The following is a 21215-nucleotide window of genomic DNA, read 5'->3' on the forward strand; positions in this document are numbered from 1 at the left end:
TGAAATTATGACTTTTATGCACAGCATATATTACATTAGCTATAATATTGCTGTGGTAAATTTTTTAGTGAAAAATTCCTGCACTGCTGTTCATCTGAACCATTGTAAACAGAATCGAAGCTCTCATCCCTGTGTATGAATTGTTACTGATATTTACTCCGTATGGAGCATTATCTAAGATTTAGAGATGATATCACTTCAATGTTTAGATTGCTTCAGCCCTGATATGAGAACAAAATTCAAAATTGTTTCGCAGTATCTGTTAGCAGGTCGTCTCGTCTATTTGCAATATTAGTTCCATCAGCTCATGCAGCAAGTATCTCGTCTTTATGTTTCAGAGCCATTAAACTGTGTTTCAGTTACCACAGAGCTAAAATCTAAATTTTTACTGCTTTGGAGTGGTTTGGATGTGTTCTACGATGACTGTGCATAAGTTCAAAAGTAATGTTCTGTTTTTACTTTGGTACAATCCATTCATTGCACAATTAAGCTGGCGACCATGTTGAACTTTAAAACTACTGTTTCTGAAAGTGCAGTGATTTTTACTGCTTGTATACTGAAATTTGTTTGCTTTGTAATTTGGTCTCTTACTATTAGTTGTTTACGATTCCATTAGCGTTTCGAATGTGACGCTTAAATTCGTGAATCCGATTGTCCATATACGGTGCTCTCGGTTAATGAGTCCATTCATGTACAACTTGACTAAGCCGAAATATTCTGTTAAATCGGTTAATCACAACCACAACTATCCTTCCAGCTACTTATCGATAAAATTAGTCAGGGATATGCACAGTACAGTGAAGCTGAGTGACGTGCCAAATAACAGAAGGATATGAAAGGGCGCTCTTGACGTCGTTACATTAAGAGATAACTGTGAAACACGCGCAGATACACGAAGATAAAAGCCACGCGATGGGCTCTTATCGTCCTTTTCGCACTGATTTCTGACACCTGCTGTCACACGAGTTCTGTGTCGCCATGCTGCCGTCACGGGTACCACTCCAGCTGCCAGCAGCGATGGCAGGTAAGCATTAACAAACACTTGTTTTTATTAGGCACTGAGCGCGTGGATATTGTCACAACAACTCGCTTCATTCGCAGCCTTGGGTTCAGTCTCATTGGGAGAATTCTTGAAGATACTCGTAGATTCAGCAGCCTTTACTGGGGAGCAATTAAATACTATATAACGCACAATCTAAAAAAATGGTGTTTTTTCCACAGTCAAGAAGGGGAGAGAGATCAAACAGCATCAAAAATATGAGAGATTAATATCACTTTATGCAGAGTGGGTGCTTCGGTTTACTTGAAGAAAAACAATTTGTTTCCTCTCTGTTAAATTTTTATCTACTGGTATTTCAGAGAAACTGATAATCACAAACATAAATTCAGATTTAATAACTAAGAATTCCGTTTTATAAGAAAAATGGCAGTAAAAAAATCTTCGACATTTTGAAAATTATAACGTTTTTATGTCGGTCTCTCACTTGTTAACGTGCATTAGCGAGTGCCTGTTGTGTAACATGCCTATTCGCTGATCGTATTTATCACAACCAATTTTCTCTCTAAAACCTCCTTCTTTGATATAACCACAGCATTGGATGGGCATCTTACTTGCACGTAAAGTCCAAAAATTAGATCGTGTGCCTACTGGTACATGCCTTATCAAAATCACCATTCCCATTAAAAGCCTTCGCACTTAGTTACTTCAAATAGATATGAAAAAGGTTAGAAAGGAGACACTGACTTCACAGAACTGGAAGGTTTATTGTTTCTCGTACAAACCATGTTACACACTCCTGAATTTTACATGGACATCTACTGACGTTCACCCTTATTTCCGTTTGTTTTTACTATTCTGAGGTAACCATTGCTTCTACCAATCTTTACTAAACAACTCGCTTCTAATATTGATGAATTTTCAATCCCGTGCACGAACACAACAACACTCAACGGATTTATCAAACTTCTCATGGTGAGTAGGCATGTATCGTACAACCAAGTCTGACATCCAGCCACATCTCCCCATTACTCACTGCTTTTCACGCCGAGTACAACGATTGGTACCGACGCACTTTTATTGATCATTGGGACTGCCCTGCTGGCAGTGCTGCTACGCCAGGTAAGCTACAGATACCATTACACAAAAAGTAACTGTACCTGTAACCTTATATCCTCCAACTTAAATATTTTCAAAATTAATTTTGAAAAAAGAAAGAAGAACAATCTCCCTGTGGTGATGGAATGGAAGAAAACTTCTCCTCCCCAAAATGTGAAGAATTCACTGCACTGCTAACCTCAGGATAAATAGCTTTGAAAACACCAACAAGAAAATAGCACTCATACTATCAATCACACTTTCCAACTGTTGAAGAACATTTTGAAATTATACATGAAATGTATCTGCGGAACAACTCAAAAGTTTCAAAATAATTTGAAAATATAGTGCATTTGACATAAATAGTGTCCAATGTACAATATATATGTGGTAATTCAACTAGCAAATAAGGTAAAATTAATCATGTGTATGATTATTATTTACAAATACGAGCGAAAGGCTTACACGCACATCAGAACTAAACGCATTAAAAATATATTTTAGAACTGTAAAATAATTCTGTCCATTTATAGTTATTGCTGCTAATTATTCAAAAGTGAACGAACCTGTCAGACTGTACATTAATGAAAATGAGAAAGATATATTCACAGAAAAATTTAAATTTGCCGAAAAATTGATTTACATTGGTATGGCACTTATCTCTATATTATTTTATTTATTTTCAATAAATTCATGATTATTAGTGTTTACTGTAGTCAGTTGCATTATACAACTAACCTAATAAATATATACATACATTTGTTGTTTCCAATGTCATCATCCTCTCTTCTTTCTTTTTTCTTATTACCAGGGATTGGGGTTGTTTTGAGTTGTACGCATCTCCAACACGATATCACCTAAACCGACGTTTCGCCGATCTCATGCTTACGCACAAGTCTAAAGGTAGTGGCTAGGCAGCAATCATCTGCAAGTCGCTCTGCTGTCCGGGGCATTGACACCAGTGTCCTCTTCCCTCTCTGCCTATCACCATCCCCGATCTCTGCTGACGCTCGCCGAACCACGGACCTGGGTACCCAGGGGCTATCTCTGCTCGCCACCGTGAAGGTTCCTACGCTGCTGCTGCCCCCTGGCGATAACCCGATAACCCTGCCACTAGCTGTGCTTGTGCCCTTCCGAGCAACCCCAAAGACCTCCGAACTCGCCGCTGCTGCGCCGACGCCGTCTTGCTGTCTGCGACTATGGATATCCAGAGGTGACTCGCAGTACTGCAGCCTCTCACCTCTCCAAGCACCTCTGAGTCCCACCGAATAGTCCGCTCCGCTGCCTCTCATAGTTCAGTTGTAATGCATCGCTGCTGTTATAGTACCTGAGATGCTCCTGCTCCATGTAGCCACTAATTGGACTGCGCCGCTGACTGTTGCTGACGACGAGTGTCTGCTAACAAATGAGAAGCGCCATGCCATGCGTCAACATACACTTATTTCCTAGCCGTCACAAGCTAAACAGGGCGTTATGCTGTAACATGTGTACACAAATTGCTAGGCCACAATTTTAATTAGTCTATCACAGTGCTATTAGATACATTTGATTATCCTAATGGCACTGGCTGTTCGTGTCAAACTTAATCTACTTAGATTTTACACACTCAGTAATTGTACAAATGTACAAATTACATCAATCATTCGTCACAATATCACAATTTCCTTACTTTTTTTGTTTGTTTTTTCTTTTTTTCTTACTACCTTATATCTTTAGTTGTCAGATATAGTTTCGTTGTCATAATATCGTTTCTTCACTTGGTCACCTCTATGGAAGGCCTCACTGTGATATTCCTCCAATTCCAATGTGCTACAATGCGTGAAGCTGACTATTTCATAAGGACCTTGTATACATGAGGAAATTTCCTTATTTCATGGCTATATTACTTAGACTGAATGTTAGTTCGTATTAACAGTAGATCCCGAAATCGATAGATGATCGGATGCACTATTTTATCATACTGTTTCATCTTTCCTTTACCTTTCTTGAGGAGGGTCTGTTCTACTTTTTCCAATATTTCCTGCCATGTCACGTATTCAGCTGACATGTTCTTCAGCACTTCCTTATCAAACAATCTCCATTAAATCTTCCACCGCAGCACGGAGCATATTCAGTAGAGCTGTGGGGTGTATGATGTTCAAAGATGATGGTCCACTGCGTCTACTTGCTATTTTGGTTATGACAGTAGACCATACATAGCCTACTAATTTCTTTCATAACTCTTTCTGTTGAGTTCGAGGATGCTCTGTACCAGGACATAAATACAGGTTTTATATTGTGTTGTTTCAGAGCGTTTATCAATTTCTTACTGGTAAATTGACTCCCGCTGACATTCACCGTCTTCTTTGGCACGCACACAGTTTTAAATTAATCTTCCACCATCTTTTCAGGCTTGTTGCGTCCCGTTGCTTTCCTAAGGGGATATAACTTTACACAACGGGAAAATAATTTAATACTTACTAGCAAATAAGCTATCCCCCGATACCGACTTCGGCAAAGGGCGAAGCAAAGCCATGGCCACTGTTTCTCAAATTTCTTTGGATAATACTGCATGCATGTAACAATTGCGCTGCGCCATTGATGTTTTTGTTTTCAGGTAAATATCACACGCCCGTAAAGCCCTGCTCGCTCTTCTGGCCATACTGAAGAACCAACAATCTCTTTTTAACTTATCGACAATGAGAGCGACATGTCCGCAACTTAGGTGTTTGTATTGAACACGTTCGTCAGTTCTTTCCTCTGGGATGCATGCTCTTCATTCTTTCTTAACTTCCCTTGATCTGTGGTATAATACTGGGTCATAAATCAAGAAGATTTTCATTATATGGTCTTCCCCAGCGGTATTACAATTTCCTTTAATTAACTTCGATTTTGGGTCTCCATTTTGTTCTCTTGTAACATAACTTTTTCGTGTGACACTACCATTATTAAGCAGACAGTCTCTTATGTGCTCACCTCAGGAACCTATTCGTCCAATCCTATTGGCAATTTTGAAAGTGCATCCGGAACTACCTGTTCGCTTGCTATGATATATGGCACCTCAAAATTAAATTCTTGCTACGCTAACGACCATTTGACTAAACTTCCATGCTCCAATTCAGTTGTCAGAAAAATAATTGAGCTTTGTGGTTAATCACTACGGTTGGTTTTAGGCTGGCGAGTTAGTATATAATCTTTTCATATCAGAATACTATGGCTAACACCTCTTTTCCCGTTATAGAGTACATGGCTGTTTAACATACTACTGCCGAAATCAATGGTGTTTATTACCTCCTTTTCATTTCCTTTTTCCTTCTGATAGGACTTGGACTTGATTCCAAACCATAAGCCAATGTTTCACATGATAGACAGAACACATTGCACAGGTCTGGACGAGCCAATAACTGAGCACTACATAGCCCATTTTTGATTTTCTGGAATTCTTCGGTATACATGTCTGACCACAACGAGACTTTATTATTTTTCAGCAGCTCATGCAGTACTGCGCTGTCCAGTATCTAGTTATCTAGAAACAGTCTATAAAATCCACGCTGTCAGAGGAAACACTTCAATCGGTTTCTATTCCTTGGTAAGAGAAATTCCTTATTTTCTTTCGTTTTGTACATTTTAGACTTTATTCCATTATGTTCTATTACATGTCCTAAACACTGCATTTCTTTTCTTCTGAATTCTACTTTCTGAAAATTTAATCGACTTCTTGCTGCTGCACACCTCTCAAATACTCCTCTTAACGTTTGTAAATGTTTATTCCAATCTCTGCTGACAATTAGCAAATCGTTAACATACACAATTACTTTCTTGATTACTGCTAAACACAGTACTTTGTCCAATGCCCGAATAAAACCCCGAAACAGATACTTTGAACCCGATAGGTAACTCCTTCATATAAAAAGGTTGCGAGCTGCCTTGATTGAGGACACAGCTACACTTGACGATAGCCTGACGTCAGATCTAAGCTTGTAAAGATTTTTCCCCTTTAAACCTCCGGAGTACCTCCTCCATTTTTACGGCTCGGTCTCTTTCAGTTTCAAATACCTATTCGCTTGTCTCACATCTAAAATCAAGAGATCTTTCCCGTTCTTTTTAACAACCATCATCAGAGGGTTGTTAAACTGATTCCTGGCACATTCGATCAGGTACTCCGGACGGCAACATCCCTTGGAGGTCCTTATCGACAGCTTCTTCCCTTGTTTGATGTGTTAAATGGAGGCACAAAATATGGTTTGTGCGGTTTCATTTAGATCTGATAAGGTGATCTTTTAAGACCACTGATTTTTAACTGAATACCTGTTTAAGTTTTCCTATCAACTTCAACAATTTTTCTGCTTTTCTAGGCACCAACGTCGAATTACCATTAAATTTCGAACACAAATAATCTGGATTTAATTCGTGTTCTTCTGATTCCCATAGCCTCTTTATGCGTAGCCACCTCGTCCTCTTCCGCGCTGCATCCAAACTTCATTCTTCGTTCCGTTTCGCACCTTCCTTCTGTCTGTCACCCAGTGTTGTCGAAATTCTCTTTTATTGTTTACCCTCGTCTTTCTTCTTTCTCCAGCTGGGCGTATACCGACGTTGCTTTATCGAAGGAATCAATAGGGGTACCTACTAAGTGGCTATGAGTGTTCCTCGGTAGTCTTTGCACAATCCGTCTTACAACTGCTCTGTCGTCGTATGGACTATTTAAGCACTTGCTCGTTACGTATTCTTATTCTAAAAATTCCGTACCGGTCCCGTCCGAACTCATGCTGCGGTTGCAAATGGATATTAGTATAATATCGTGTTTGTTTGGGACCAATATTCATCCACAAATACTTTCTCAATTTCTCGATATGAGATTCGTTTCTTTTCTAGCGTCGTACCCCATATATAGGATTCATCTTCCATCTGACTGATAACATACGCCATATCCGTATCGTCCAACTTGTAGGTAGCAGGACGGGAGAATTTCTAATGAAAGCTATGGGTTTTTGTTCTCCCTATGGACAAAATTTACTGAATTTACAACTGATAATGTACTCAATCTGTGGGTCGCTTTTACTAATGATAGTTGTTTGTCGAGTAGAAGCTCGTAATTCCTGCTTCAATTTACTTTTCGGTGTCAGATCGACCTGCTGCTGTGAGGTCTGTTGCAACCCTTGCACAGCTTGGCTTACTGGTTCCACCGTTCTCTCATCATCGTGAAAACTTTTGGGTGCGTTGTCGTTCTGTGGTATCATTTACGAGAACTGAAACCACTACCATATTATCCTTTAACGCAGTTTTCTTTATGCTATTTTGACGATTTCCGACTTTTGAAAATACACCTCCCGTGTTCCTCATTCATCGCCGACTGTTCCTGTTTCAGCTTTTGTATTTGTTCTTTTGTGTCCTTTTCATATTTCACTATTGTGGTGTTAATTGTTTGTTCATATGTTTCCTGCTTTTTCCTCTAGTTTTAAAAAAAATCTCCCTTCGATGCCACTGTTGGCACTGACGACTGTAGTTCTTTAAAATTTTCCTTCATGAAATCCATCATTTGTTTGCTAAAATCTTCCTCATCTTCTCCTCTACTTAATTGGTGTTTCTCGCACTGCATTAAGGCCTCCTTCTTTTTTAACTATCATTTCCTTCTTTACGGTGTGTCCCTTCAGTAGTATCTTTTGACTTTTTGCGCTTTTTATCTGCCGAGCTTCCACGTTTCCCGTGTTGTCCACTTCCAATCTCCTTCCACTGCTTTCGTAGAATTCCATTATTACCACGGACGTATTATCCGTTTGAACTTGACTTTCAGTTAATGATTGATTTGAAATACTTCTCCGTTCAGAAATTCCACTATCCTCATCTACTTTTCCCTTCGTAGCTTTGTTTATGGGAGTACACGGTTCCAAATTTCCCCAATGTTCACCTCAAAAACGTTAAAAAAAAGAACACTTTCTTGTAATACTGAAAATAGTATCTTCTCACAAGCAGTTTTCCTCACGCAGTTTTCTACTTCAGCGATACTGCCGACCGCTTTGCTCCGCGCTTATTTTCTCTCCTAACCTTTCAGAGACTGTTAGTGGCATAGACATCTGCATTACTTAGTTTCTATTCTGCGGCTACTGGCTGGTGCTTATTGTTGCTCTTCTTGTTCCCACTGTCGGTTGCGTGTAGCGCCGTGGCATCCGGTTTCTGTATCCCAGTCCTTCGCCGTTTCTTCCGCCTATCGCTATATTTGTAGAAGCGTTCTTTCCTCCGAAGATAACTACGGGTTGGAAAAGTCTTTGCAATAGTCGAACTGTAAGGTGCCTACTCTCTTATTCGTATCCATCACGGTCAAGTTTCTCTCTAAAATCACCTCTGTTGATATAACAACGGTTGGACCAGTGTTTGTACTGAAAAGCTTAGAGTGGGCATCTTAGTGGTAAGTAACAGCTACCAGAAGACCAATAATGGGACCGTATGCCCATCGGTACATGCCCTACGAAAATCAACACACCTATCATGAAAAAGTTTCACACTCAGTTAGTTCTAGTAGATATGAAAAGGATTTGAAAGGAGATACTGACGTCATAGAACTGAAAGGTTTACTGTTTCTCGTAAAAGCCACGATTCACGTTGCTAACATTTCTATGCACATGTACTGGCGTTCAGCCTTATTTTGGCTTGTTTTTAGTTTTGTGAGGTAACCATAGCTCCTACCGATCTTTGCTAACGACTCGCTTCTAGTACTGATGAGTTCTCAATTCCTAGTAGAAACACTGTAACATTTAACGGATTTATCGATCTTCTCACGGTACGCTGGTATGCATCGTCCAACCAAGTGTGACATCCAGCCACATCCCCTCACTACTCACTGCTTTCCCCGTCCCCCGTAACGACTGGCGACAAACAGAGCTTTACGATCACTGTGGCTTCCCTTGGCGACGGTGCTGCTGCGCTAGGCCACTAGATGTAAGGTACACATAACGATACCCAAAAAGCAACTGTATCTCTTTCTGGGAAGTGTTGTAGTATTACATGAGGTACATGGATCTGTTTTGTCGTCATTAGTGTATCCTGTCAACCACCTGCGAAGAATTCCATTAGCATTATATCAGAATATCCAGGCCAAATGAAAAACTGTTACAGATTGGCCAAAGCTTTTACACATATAAACACCAGAAAACCACAAGGTACAGCATGGCATTCAGTCATGAGATATGGGACATGCAGGTACATAATGAACTAGTAACCAGTCCAGATGCACCAAAGCAGTATAACTACATTTGCTATTAAGACCAGGTACTGGCAGAATTGAAGCTGTGAAGACAGGTTGTGACTCGTGCTTCGATAGCTCAGTTGGTAGCGCACTTGCCCGCGAAAGGCAAAGATCCCGAGTTGGAGTCTCGGTCCGGCACACAGTTTTAATGAGTCAGGAAGTTTCATGTCAGCGCACACTCTGCTGCAGAATGAAAATCTCATTCTGGGGACATTTGCTATTATTGTACTTCTTAAATACCAGTTTGTTTCTCTGTATTATATTGGTGATACCTAACCACATTTATTTAAATTTCAACACTCTTATCTAGATTTACTATCATTAAAAGTTGTTATTGTTTAATTTATTTGAGCTATACTTATTCAGCTGGTCTATTTAATTTATTACGGAACATTTTCTTTTAAGAGAAATCTGTGATTTATAGTGTTCAAAAGCCAGTTGCTTATAAAAAAATTATTGAACTAATGATTGTTTGTTACTACTGGGTCAAACCCCATTTGTAACATCTAATTTCACTCTTTCTAGCAGAAATTTTACTTTTCTGAAAATAATTAATAAACGGTTATTCATAATATTCTCCCATGATAATCTTCTATTATTTTCACCTTTAACCACATTTCATTCCGCAAATTATTGTCATGATTTTTATGACATAAATTTTCTAATCTAGAAATTACCTTTGGTTATAGCAGTAACATGTTATTTGAAAAATTAAGCAAATTAGAAAAATTCATAACCTACAAAATTTACATGATGTTTATATAAATTCCTGCAGAAGTATACATATTATTAACAAAACATTCCATCTCAACTTTTCAATTTTTCACTTATCTGACTTACACTTAAACAAGGTTACTACTTGGTTCAGAGTGGTTCCATGAAGAGTAATTTTGACATTTTCTTGATTATAAACTTTAATTTGCATACAGATGTCACTAATTGTTAGTACAGTAATCTATTTGTGAAACCTCTAATTAATATTTCCTGGAATACACGATTCACATTCATTCACTCATCATTTCAGTGCCAAAGTACACAGAAAACATCAAGGCAAAATCTCATTCTCAAAGTTTGTTGTTTATGTTCATATGATCAACATTTGAATGTTAAAATCCATGTTTATGACCAACATGTAAGGATCTCTGTTTCAGAGACAGTAGTCAGTATAAATATGTTTATGTACTTCTTTAGATGTACCACTGTAATATCTCAAGAGTTAGCAGAACTTAATTGACCCATTCAGTAAATGATCAATAATTGCAACCGTAATTAAAACTGCAACTTCTGGAAACATGATGTGTAGAGACCCCAGTGCTGTTACAGAACTTTTTAAGAAATATGTTCGCCACTGGTAAGGTTCCTGACATGTACTTACTAGTTACAGTTGGGTGAACTATGAACAAAGTTAATAGAACAAGCTAGTCATCAAAAACCGCTTTGGAGTTAACAAATGGTAAAACATTCCAATTATGGGATATGAGTTTCGCCGTTTTGCTAACACACTGCTTTTTCATTTTAGCTAAACATGTTCTAGCACCCATCATTAGTGGATTTTTGTTTACTGAAAGCTGCAAAAAGTAAGAATGTTTTAGGTTATAACTGATTTTAAAAAGTGAAGCTATAGAAAGTTTTTGTTCGTTTTGCTTCTTACTGTCATTTTACATTATATGCTTTTGCAGGAGCCACTGTATAATGTTCTGCACAGATAGCTTGTCAACTGCAAACCAAAGGAAGCAAAGGTAAATTTCATCAGCGTGTTAACAAAGCCGTTGATTTTTAAAATAAAACATGGTTTTCTGTGTTAAAGTGTTTTGTGTACATATTTACTACTACTCGCGCTTTGTTAAGCATAATCCTTCTTCTTTTACGTTTTAAGGTCACTGCACACACATATTAATGAACTTGGTTTCATTTCTTTCTTTATGAACGCCTTTTTTACTTCTGAAAACGCGGTGAGCACCATGTCGTTGCGTTTCCTAACCCCATCGGCATTCATTTGTTCCCGAGAGAGTTTGGTGCTGAACTTTTTTTTTTTTACTTTTTCTCTCTATTTCAGCATGGGCACAGGTGTGTGTGTGTGTGTGTGTGTGTGTGTGTGTGTGTAAGCTGCTTTAGCCGTTTGTGTTACTTTTTCTGTAAAGTTCCTTTAATGTGTTAAATAAAGCCTTTACAAAGTGTAGTGTTTTCGTTTAAAAATTCTTTCTTTTATTGCCTCCTGTATGTGGAAGTTCTCTTTTATTGTCAGTTTGTGGTATAGACTGTTTCTGGAATTCAGTATTTTCAAATCTGTTGCTACTGTATTTGGGTGGTGTTCCTTTTTAGAACTGTGAGGAGCTCTGAGTATCTTGTTTTAAAGTTCCAGCACGTTTGTTCTATGTGTACTGATTGACAAGTGTTGCATGTGAGTTCATATATTCCTGATCTGTTGAATTTATCTGTGTCTGTCTCCCACATCCTGAGTTATGTCTGTGCTGTATCCTATTTGTCGTCCCTGTTTCTTCAATATCTTCCCTATTCTATGGACAACTTTTGTTATTGTAGGTGAGTATGTTCCATTTATTTGTGTGTGTGTGTGTGTGTGTGTGTGTGTATTGTACTGTTGTTTCTTGGATTTGGTCATTGTTTATATTTGGGTTGATCTGTGTTGTGTAAGGTGTTGTGTGTGTGTTGTGCTATCGTTCCAGTTCCGTTTACAAATTTGTTGGTTTAATTTCTGTATCATGTGGGGCTTCTAACCATTTTCCTCTGCTATCTGTTTTATTGTATTTAGCTCCTGTGTGTGATTCTGTTTGCTTATGTAAAATATTTTGATACTGTAAAAACACGTTTTTAAAACCAAGGGATGTGTTAAATTGTCGATGAAATTTACATTTACATCGTTTGGTTTGCAGATAAAACACTATCATTGCGGGGCACCATACTGTTCGCCCTGCAAAACCATTTAATGCAAAATTACGGTAAGTAGCAAAACGAGAAGAAACTTTCTTTAGGACCCAATTTTTAAAATCAGCTATAACCTAAAAAATTCTCACAGTTCACAGTTTTCTTTAAACAAAACTTATGATGGCACAAGTTTGGCTAAAAATTAAAAGCAGTGCATTTGCAAAAATGTGGAACCCATATTCTATTAATTAACTGCAGATACGGAAAGGAAGCATAAGAGCTGCAGATCCAAGCTGAGCTGAATGTGTAAACCATAAAGCATATACTGTGTGTAATGAAGCTACATTTGTTAGTGACAAAAAGTGCAACAGTTCTGACATTATGGTAATGTTCATCATCTTCATTTTATTAGCGAATTTAGTAACCAGTCTGTGTATTGGGACTGACAAAGACAAATGTTTGTCAGGAGTTTTTTGAAAGTATATCATTATGGATGGCAACAGAAGGCTTAGATTCTTGTAATTGTTGGCAAGAATTTAGTAAATTATTTTGGGAGAAACAGTGGTCCAGAGATGAACAGTAAAGGATTCTAAGGGAAATTTGGGGCCACCAGAGGAGGGACTATCAAGGGTTCCAGTCTTAAGTGGACTAACAAAATTAAGTATATGGGTATAGTCAGATTGTGAATCAGTAACAGTGGGATTAAAGCACATGTTTCCTCACTATTTAGTGAGGAATGGTTCTTTTGGTACCCCTAGTAATAATATTAATTATTTTGTAAATTATTTTTGTAGTGTAGAAATAGTCAAATAAACAGGAGTTTGAGGACTAATGAAGCAAGGTATCCACCAAAGAAAGACTGTCAAGTGAGTACAATGAATACGAAATGGTCTGGGAGAAGTATTGGAGGACTCAGAGCAAGTTGGGTAGTAAATGGTACAAGTGGGCGAATTTCCTATAGTACAAATACAGATAAAAGAGGTATGGGGAGTAGTAATTATATAATTATAGTAATTACTACAGAGACTATAGGTCGCTCCAATTGGATATTGCAATTAGGCAAAATCTATAATAGAGCCACCAGTGAACCAGCAGTATATATAACAGAAGCAGTAAGATAATGTAAAAAAAAGAACAACCTAAACAATGTTTGATAATAAAGAAAAATATTTCTGTGATAAAACTCAACCTAATTTATACAAAATTACGAACTAACTTATGAAACAGAGGTGGTAGCTAGCGTTTAGTGTGATTTATCTTATATCAAGAGATGCTATGACCCCATGGAAAAGCGTAAATAAATACACAGAATTTAACATTGGTAGTGCCTTGCTTCTGGGTAGGTAAAGAAAATAAAGAACACCTAATTAAACAGGAACTGGGAGACAGTAGCAGAATCACAATTATTGGTAATATAAATAGGAAGGAGAGGAAATTTAAGTAGCAGAAGCAAAAGAGATATTCTTTTTAATGAAATGTATTGAGTAAAAAAAGTTTACATGCTGTAAATTAATAGTATAAATGTAACAAAGAAATATAAGAAAGGGAGGAAGTAAATAAAATGCAAAAGTATGCAATGTATCACTAACTGTAACAGCGGAAAGTAAGTTTGATAATGAAAAAGAAAGTTTTTCTCGAGACAAAATTAATGAATATTTGTTACATTGTAAAGGTACAATATTGAGTAATATAATAATACGCTATCCTACAATTCTAGCCAATAGACTGTGAATTCCATTTGATACTGGGTACAGAAACGTGATGTCCATGGAATGATAAAACTGATTTCAGTACAGAAACATTTATTTATTTACTCTTTTTTTGTAATGAACAGTTGAATGACATTAACTTTCTGAAAAGCAATTGTATGTAAAACTGCACACTGTATTGAATATGCCATTGGGATATTTAGCCACAAGAGCTGACACAAGTAATTCTGAAGTGGGTACAATTCAAGCTGGAATAAAAGAGAAAATGAGATACATTGAAAGTATATGAAGTACCGAAAGGTCAAGCAAAAAATTTTAATGTAAAGTAGATCTCTATTTTATTAAAAACCAGGTTTAGTCAAAGATTTTGAATACTTGTTGGAATTATAAAGCTATCAATCTTTTTACCTTTTTTCATTGGACCATATGTTGTTCCTTTCCCTAAGATAGATTCTGTGAGGAAACACATAGAAAAAATTGCTAGAGGGAAAATATTCGAAGAATCTAATAACTGTTATGACTGCTGATCTGCAGTAGAAGGTGAAAGGAATATGTGTGTATGGGACAGAGGGGGAGGGGGGGGGGGGAGCAATCTGAGTTCTGTTAGATGCCAGAAAAATTAAATTCAGTGGTTAAAAAAGAAAGTGACAGACCTACCAGTGTTGATGAAGTCTTACTAAAATCTCATGTTTCTACATGTCTCACCTCCTGTGATGTGACGTGTGAGTACTGGAATATCGATTCAGCTTACAAACCCAGAAAATGAGCTGCTGTTTTACATAAACAGAAGGGTTAACAGTATTGTGCGGTACCATTAGGATTAAAGGTGTTGTTTGTGAGATTATTAGGGCTACTGACATAATTTCAGGAGATGAAATACAGAAAAAACTAACAGTGGATGTAGATGACATCGCATGATGCCATAAAGCTACAAATGGGTTACAAAGAGCAGCCCAAATGGGAGTTGAGATTAAGTAAACCCTAGTTTGTAAAAACGTAATTTCATTTTCAAGCTACATAATTGATTAAAACGCAATACAACAAGAACCATAAAAATGGGAAGCCATTGAAAACTTTACTGCTTTTAAGAACAACCGAAGGCAATATTTGGGCTTTGGAGTGTTACAGTGGCCAGTAACAAGCGTTTGATCAACATGCTCAAAAACTGAATATTGGTATTCGAATAAAGTGTGTGAGGAGGCTTTTCAAAAATTGTAAAGGGAGTTAGGTAACAGAAGTCTATTATATCACCATTATTTTAATTTGCCTTCTTTTAAGAGTAAAGATTTAAGTGTTTATGGCATGGGTGTTGATATATTTCAGTTAGTTGAAACAGATGAAGGGTGAATTCATAAAACAGTTACTTTTCTACCAGAACATTCCATGTTCAATGAAGCATTATTATAGAACAGAACTGTAAGCACATCCCATAGTGTACGCATTTCAAAGATCTGAAGTATCCTTAGATTCTTGCTACAATATAGACTGAAACACCAAAGATTAAATATGTGCAACTTGTTTTCATAACAGTCGGACATTGAAATAAGATAACATAATACAACTGTTTTTCCAGAATGCCAGATGGAAACAGAGAAGTAGAGAGGCAGTATACAAGTGGGTGACATGTAAGATTATTTTCTTTAAAAAAGGTTAAAAATGAAATATTGATTAGAAAAATTAGTTAACACATATTGTATGTGACAGAATGAGAGTGCAAATCTTGAGACAGATTAACCAACATTACAACTCTGACCATGACTAAAGATGAAGTAGTGTTACTAAGTTGACAAAGTTGTGTTATTCAGAAGAAACCATTTATATAATCACAACTGGATGTATTGTATTCTTGAAGAATATGTGGACACACTAATTGACTATTAACAGTTATGGACATTATGGGACAATATTAATAGTAGCTAAGTTACAAGAAACAGTAATATTCAAGAACTTATGAAGAAAGAGAAAAACAGAGTATTGGAAAATGTGAAATGTCATCACTAAAACCCCATTGTTCCACCTATCCTCCCAATGTTCCAAAGAAACTGGCTGCAGATTATCTATTAGGAGGGTTATCTGTGTCTAGTGGGGGCTGCTAGGACATGTTTGGAGTATTGAATACCTTCACTAAATGTGTACAATTTCAACGAATAAAATGTATTAGCAGCAAAACATTTGTGGGAAAATTAAAAAAGGATTATGATCATAAAGTAGAGGTTCCTAATACATTATTCCTTGGCATAGGCGTTATTTAATCTCAGCGTGGTTTATGTAATGTGAGGGAGACATTGTTCTCTGTCATTAGCCCTTATTTTGTCCCAAAAAGGTTTATGTAATGTGTGGGGGTGATCAAAATTAACCATAAAAAATGTGGAAGGAATTATAAGTGATAAAAGATATCAATAGATTATGTCATATGTATCGTAGCAAGAAAACATACTGGTTGGACCAGCAACATATAGACTTTTAAAAATATATTACACAAAATGTGAAATTAATCAACTGGTTTTGCTCAGTGTGAATAAGAGTTTGGAGGAAAGCCTATCAACATTACTGGGAAAGAGACAGAATTTCCAATGATAAATGAAATAATTCAAGATGAGAGGATTATGATAACAAAAAACCACGAAAAGGAAACATATGGAAAAGAGAAAACGGCATTATGGTAGAGTGAGACTCACTAATTTCAAAATAGGAAGCCTGGTATTTGTCAGAAACATGGAAAAGTCCATCAGTGTGAATAAAATAACATGTAAATTTTTCGATGTAAATCTTTTACTATTTGAAATAATCAGGACTGCCCACAATAATTGATATGAATTAGCATTTGATAAGTATAATGAAGAAAAGTAAGTTCAGATGAGTCTCATGGATAAACACTCCTGGAAATGGAAAAAAGAACACATTGACACCGGTGTGTCAGACCCACCATACTTGCTCCGGACACTGCGAGAGTGCTATACAAGCAATGATCACACGCACGGCACAGCGGACACACCAGGAACCGCGGTGTTGGCCGGTGAATGGCGCTAGCTGCGCAGCATTTGTGCACCGCCGCCGTCAGTGTCAACCAGTTTGCCGTGGCATACGGAGCTCCATCGCAGTCTTTAACACTGGTAGCATGCCGCGACAGCGTGGACGTGAACCGTATGTGCAGTTGACGGACTTTGAGCGAGGGCGTATAGTGGGCATGCGGGAGGCCAGGTGGACGTACCGCCGAGTTGCTCAACACGTGGGGCATGAGGTCTCCACAGTACATTGATGTTGTCGCCAGTGGTCGGCGGAAGGTGCACGTGCCCGTCGACCTGGTACCGGACCACAGCGACGCACGGATGCACGCCAAGACCGTAGGATCCTACGCAGTGCCGTAGGGGACCGCACCGGCACTTCCCAGCAAATTAGGGACACTGTTGCTTCTGGGGTATCGGCGAGGACCGTTCGCAACCGTCTCCATGAAGCTGGGCTACGGTCCCGCACACCGTTAGGCCGTCTCCCGCTCACGCCCCAACATCGTGCAGCCCGCCTCCAGTGGTGTCGCGACAGGCGTGAATGGAGGGACGAATGGAGACGGTCGTCTTCAGCGATGAGAGTCGCTTCTGCCTTGGTGCCAATGGTGGTCGTATGCGTGTTTGGCGCCGTGCAGGTGAGCGCCACAATTAGGACTGCATACGACCGAGGCACACAGGGCCAACACCCGGCATCATGGTGTGGGGAGCGATCTCCTACACTGGCCGTACACCTCTGGTGATCGTCGAGGGTACACTGAATAGTGCATGGTACATCCAAACCGTCATCGAACCCATCGTTCTACCATTCCTAGACCGGCAAGGGAACTTGCTGTTCCAACAGGACAATGCACGTCCGCATGTATCCCGTGCCACCCAACGTGCTCTAGAAGGTGTAAGTCAACTACCCTGGCCAGCAAGATCTCCGAATCTGTCCCCCATTGAGCATGTTTGGGACTGGATGAAGCGTCGTCTGACGCGGTCTGCACGTCCAGCACGAACGCTGGTCCAACTGAGGCGCCAGGTGGAAATGGCATGGCAAGCCGTTCCACAGGACTACATCCAGCATCTCTACGATCGTCTCCATGGGAGAATAGCAGCCTGCATTGCTGCGAAAGGTGGATATACACTGTACTAGTGCCGACATTGTGCATGCTCTGTTGCCTGTGTCTATGTGCCTGTGGTTCTGTCAGTGTGATCATGTGATGTATCTGACCCCAGGAATGTGTCAATAGTTTCCCCTTCCTGGGACAATAAATTCACGGTGTTCTTATTTCAATTTCCAGGAGTGTATGTTGGGATCCGGCTGTTCACATTGTGTATTAACGACATGGCGGACATTATTAATATTACTTCATGCTTTCTACAGATGCTGCAGTTATCTATAATGAAGTACTGTATGAATCACGTTGCCTGAGTATTCAGTCAGATCATTATAAGATTTCAAAGCTTCGAAGTGCTGCAGAAATTGGGAACATTCTTCAAATGTTCAGCTATGTACAATTGTACACTTCACAAAAATGAAAAAAAAGACGTATCATCCGATGACTACACTATCAAGAAATCAGCCATCAATACAAGTACCTGGGTGTAGCACTCTGAAGGTGCATGAAATGGAAAGATTACTTAGACGTGGGTAAAGCAAGTCGAAGAGCTTGCTTTATTCAGAGAATACAGGGAAAATGGAATGCATCCTCAAAGGAGACTGCTTACGAATCATTCATGTGACCCATCGTAGTGTATTGCACCAGTATGTGAGACTTGTACCAAATAAGCCTCTAGGGATACTGAACATATACAGATAAGGGCTGCACGGATGGTCGCAGGGTTATTCTACCCTTGGGAGAGTGTCACAGAGATGATGAAGAAAGTGGAGTCAAATTAATGTGCTGTGATTCATGAAAAAGCTGAGCCACAAAGAAATACGAAACTCTACAGGAATAAAAAATTGGTAATCCCTGTTAAACAGCTAATAAATGATTTTGCAGAAAACTTTAACTAAAAAAGAAACTAGAAATTTCAAAAATTATTTGTAAATGTATGCCAGGTGTTAGTCCTAAGAGACCTAGTGACCACTTTTACTAGTACTCTGGCAGATATTTGCAGTTTACTTTTCGTATTGTGTAGCTGGGTCAGCCCAAACAAATAGTACTCATTGACGTCCTGTGCCAGTACAATAAAGTAAATAACTTCCAATCTGCACAAGCTACACTTGTCAACCTTCATCAACTTTGTCGGACCTCTTCCTCCTTCAAATGGATATCGATACTTCTTCGCGGCCATAGACAGATTTATATGGTGGATGGGTACATCAACAGTCACTGACATATCAGCCAGAGCTGCGACAGAAGCGATATGTGTACATGGGTGGCACATATCTAGTGTCCTCCACAAGTTATAATCGATCAAATCTTACCACCCCCCCCCCCCTCCCCCGCTTCAGAACCAGCAAAACTGCGTGGATTTCAGCGACACAACACAACCAGCTACAAATACAGCTACAATGATGTGGCAGAACGTAGGCACAGAACGTTACAGGCACCCCTAATCTGTCATAGAGGCACTTCCCTTAGCCCTCTTAGGACCCCAAATGGTGTACGAAAATAACATTGCTGCTTTCGTGGACGAAATGGTTTATGGTATCTCTCTACGAATTCCAGAGGCTACTTAGAGCCTGGACGATTACCTAATATGGCAAAACTTCTGCAGCTGGTACAGATGTTTAAACACCACCGCACCAGTAGCCACGGTCCGCCAGCTTCTCACCATGGCAACCGTCAGCTATTTCTATACAGAAACTAGCACAGCTGTTTGGTTTTGATGCTTCTTATGGACTTACTCAGATCGCCACAACAGCCACCATACACGAGCTCATTCTCAGTGTCGAGTAGAGGGGATCATGCCATGAAAACTCAATAACGGGCGCATCCTTGAAGGTATCCACCGACAACGTCAAAGTGGCTGGGATCTTAGCATCAATGGTGCCGGGTACCTCACCAGCACGTACAATGTAATGCCTCATCTCGTTAATAGACAAATAACAGATTTTATAGCGTTTTCAACAAACAGGATCTTTGCATACGTTGGGTCACTTGTTGCTGAAAACAAGCAACAAAAATGAGATTGCGATACACCACAAAGGTCATTAACAAACTCGCTATCGCAAATATTGTCTGTCAGACGAAATCTAATCTACTCTGCGGAAATCATGTACCACTCAGGCTGAAAGTTGTTATCTGAAGGACGTCAGGCACTGAAAACAAGTCGCATCACTCTGAGCGTTCGAGCGAGGTGTGTCAGCCATCATCTACATCTACATACAGGGTGACAATTGTTGAACTATGTGGGAAAAACGTAAATTAGTTACAAACTACGACGTGCACATACTTTATTCAACACGTAAACGCCACTACAGGTATTCGGATTTAGGTTACGGAATGTTCGATGTGCCTGCCATCATTAGCGTTGGTGTGGCGCTAACGAAAAGCGAAATTCTGCATGACCCGCTAGAAGTATCAAAAAATGGCTGTTTTCAGCTAAGCAATGATTTTGGTGTTATTGCTGTATACCTTGTTTTTAACATAGATCCACAAAAAGAATTCGCTTGTGTTCAGATCCGGAGAATATAGCGGCCAATCGAGTCAATGCCTGTGGCCTCTGGGTACCCCAGAGCCAGAATGCAGTCCCCAAAGTGCTCCTCCAGGACACAAAACACTCTCCTGCTTCGATGGAGGCGAGCTCTGTCTTGCATGAACCACACATTGTTGAAATGAGGGTCACTTTGGCAGTGTGGGGATGAAATCATCTTCCAAAACCATCACGTAACGTTCGGTACTCACCGTGCCATCACGGAATATCACTCCAATTCTCCCCTGACTAGACATTGCACGCCATACAGTCACCCGTTTATTTTAATTGCGTATTATCAGTAATTCTCTTCCTTGAATGCATAATGACATTTCTCTGTGCTGAAAGTTAGGCATGCAAAATGCAACTTTTTACCTTTTAAAAACTGCTTTCAACCTCATATCTATGCATTACTTCTTTTTCAAATACGATAATTTCATCGAAATATACCTTACAGTGTTCGGCTTCAACCCCCTTTAAACTACATCCAGCAACTACTGAAACGTGGTTGAAGGGCTTCTGAAACCTAACAGCTTCTGCCAATACTGCTAAGGACACCTAGGTGCTGTAAAGACAGTTTTCGGCCCGTCCTCTGGCAGTACTTTTAATCGATGCGACACGCTACATAGATCTAGTGTGGAAAAATATTTACATGTTCCCAAGTTAGTAAGGATTTCTGT

General features: G+C 39.1%; 1 protein-coding gene across 1 annotated transcript in view; it reads left to right on the top strand.

Annotated features, from left to right (window-relative positions):
• Positions 1–928: 928 nt before the first annotated feature.
• Positions 929–21215, top strand: part of LOC126267201 (facilitated trehalose transporter Tret1-like) — a 122457-nt gene continuing 102170 nt past the window's right edge. The window contains exon 1 of the mRNA XM_049972170.1: positions 929–1024. Coding sequence (XP_049828127.1) covers positions 979–1024 — 46 coding nt within the window. The 5' untranslated portion in view covers positions 929–978. The remainder of the gene's footprint in view (positions 1025–21215) is intronic.

The sequence above is a fragment of the Schistocerca gregaria genome, chromosome 4, assembly GCF_023897955.1.
Source record: "Schistocerca gregaria isolate iqSchGreg1 chromosome 4, iqSchGreg1.2, whole genome shotgun sequence".
NCBI lineage: Eukaryota > Metazoa > Arthropoda > Insecta > Orthoptera > Acrididae > Schistocerca > Schistocerca gregaria.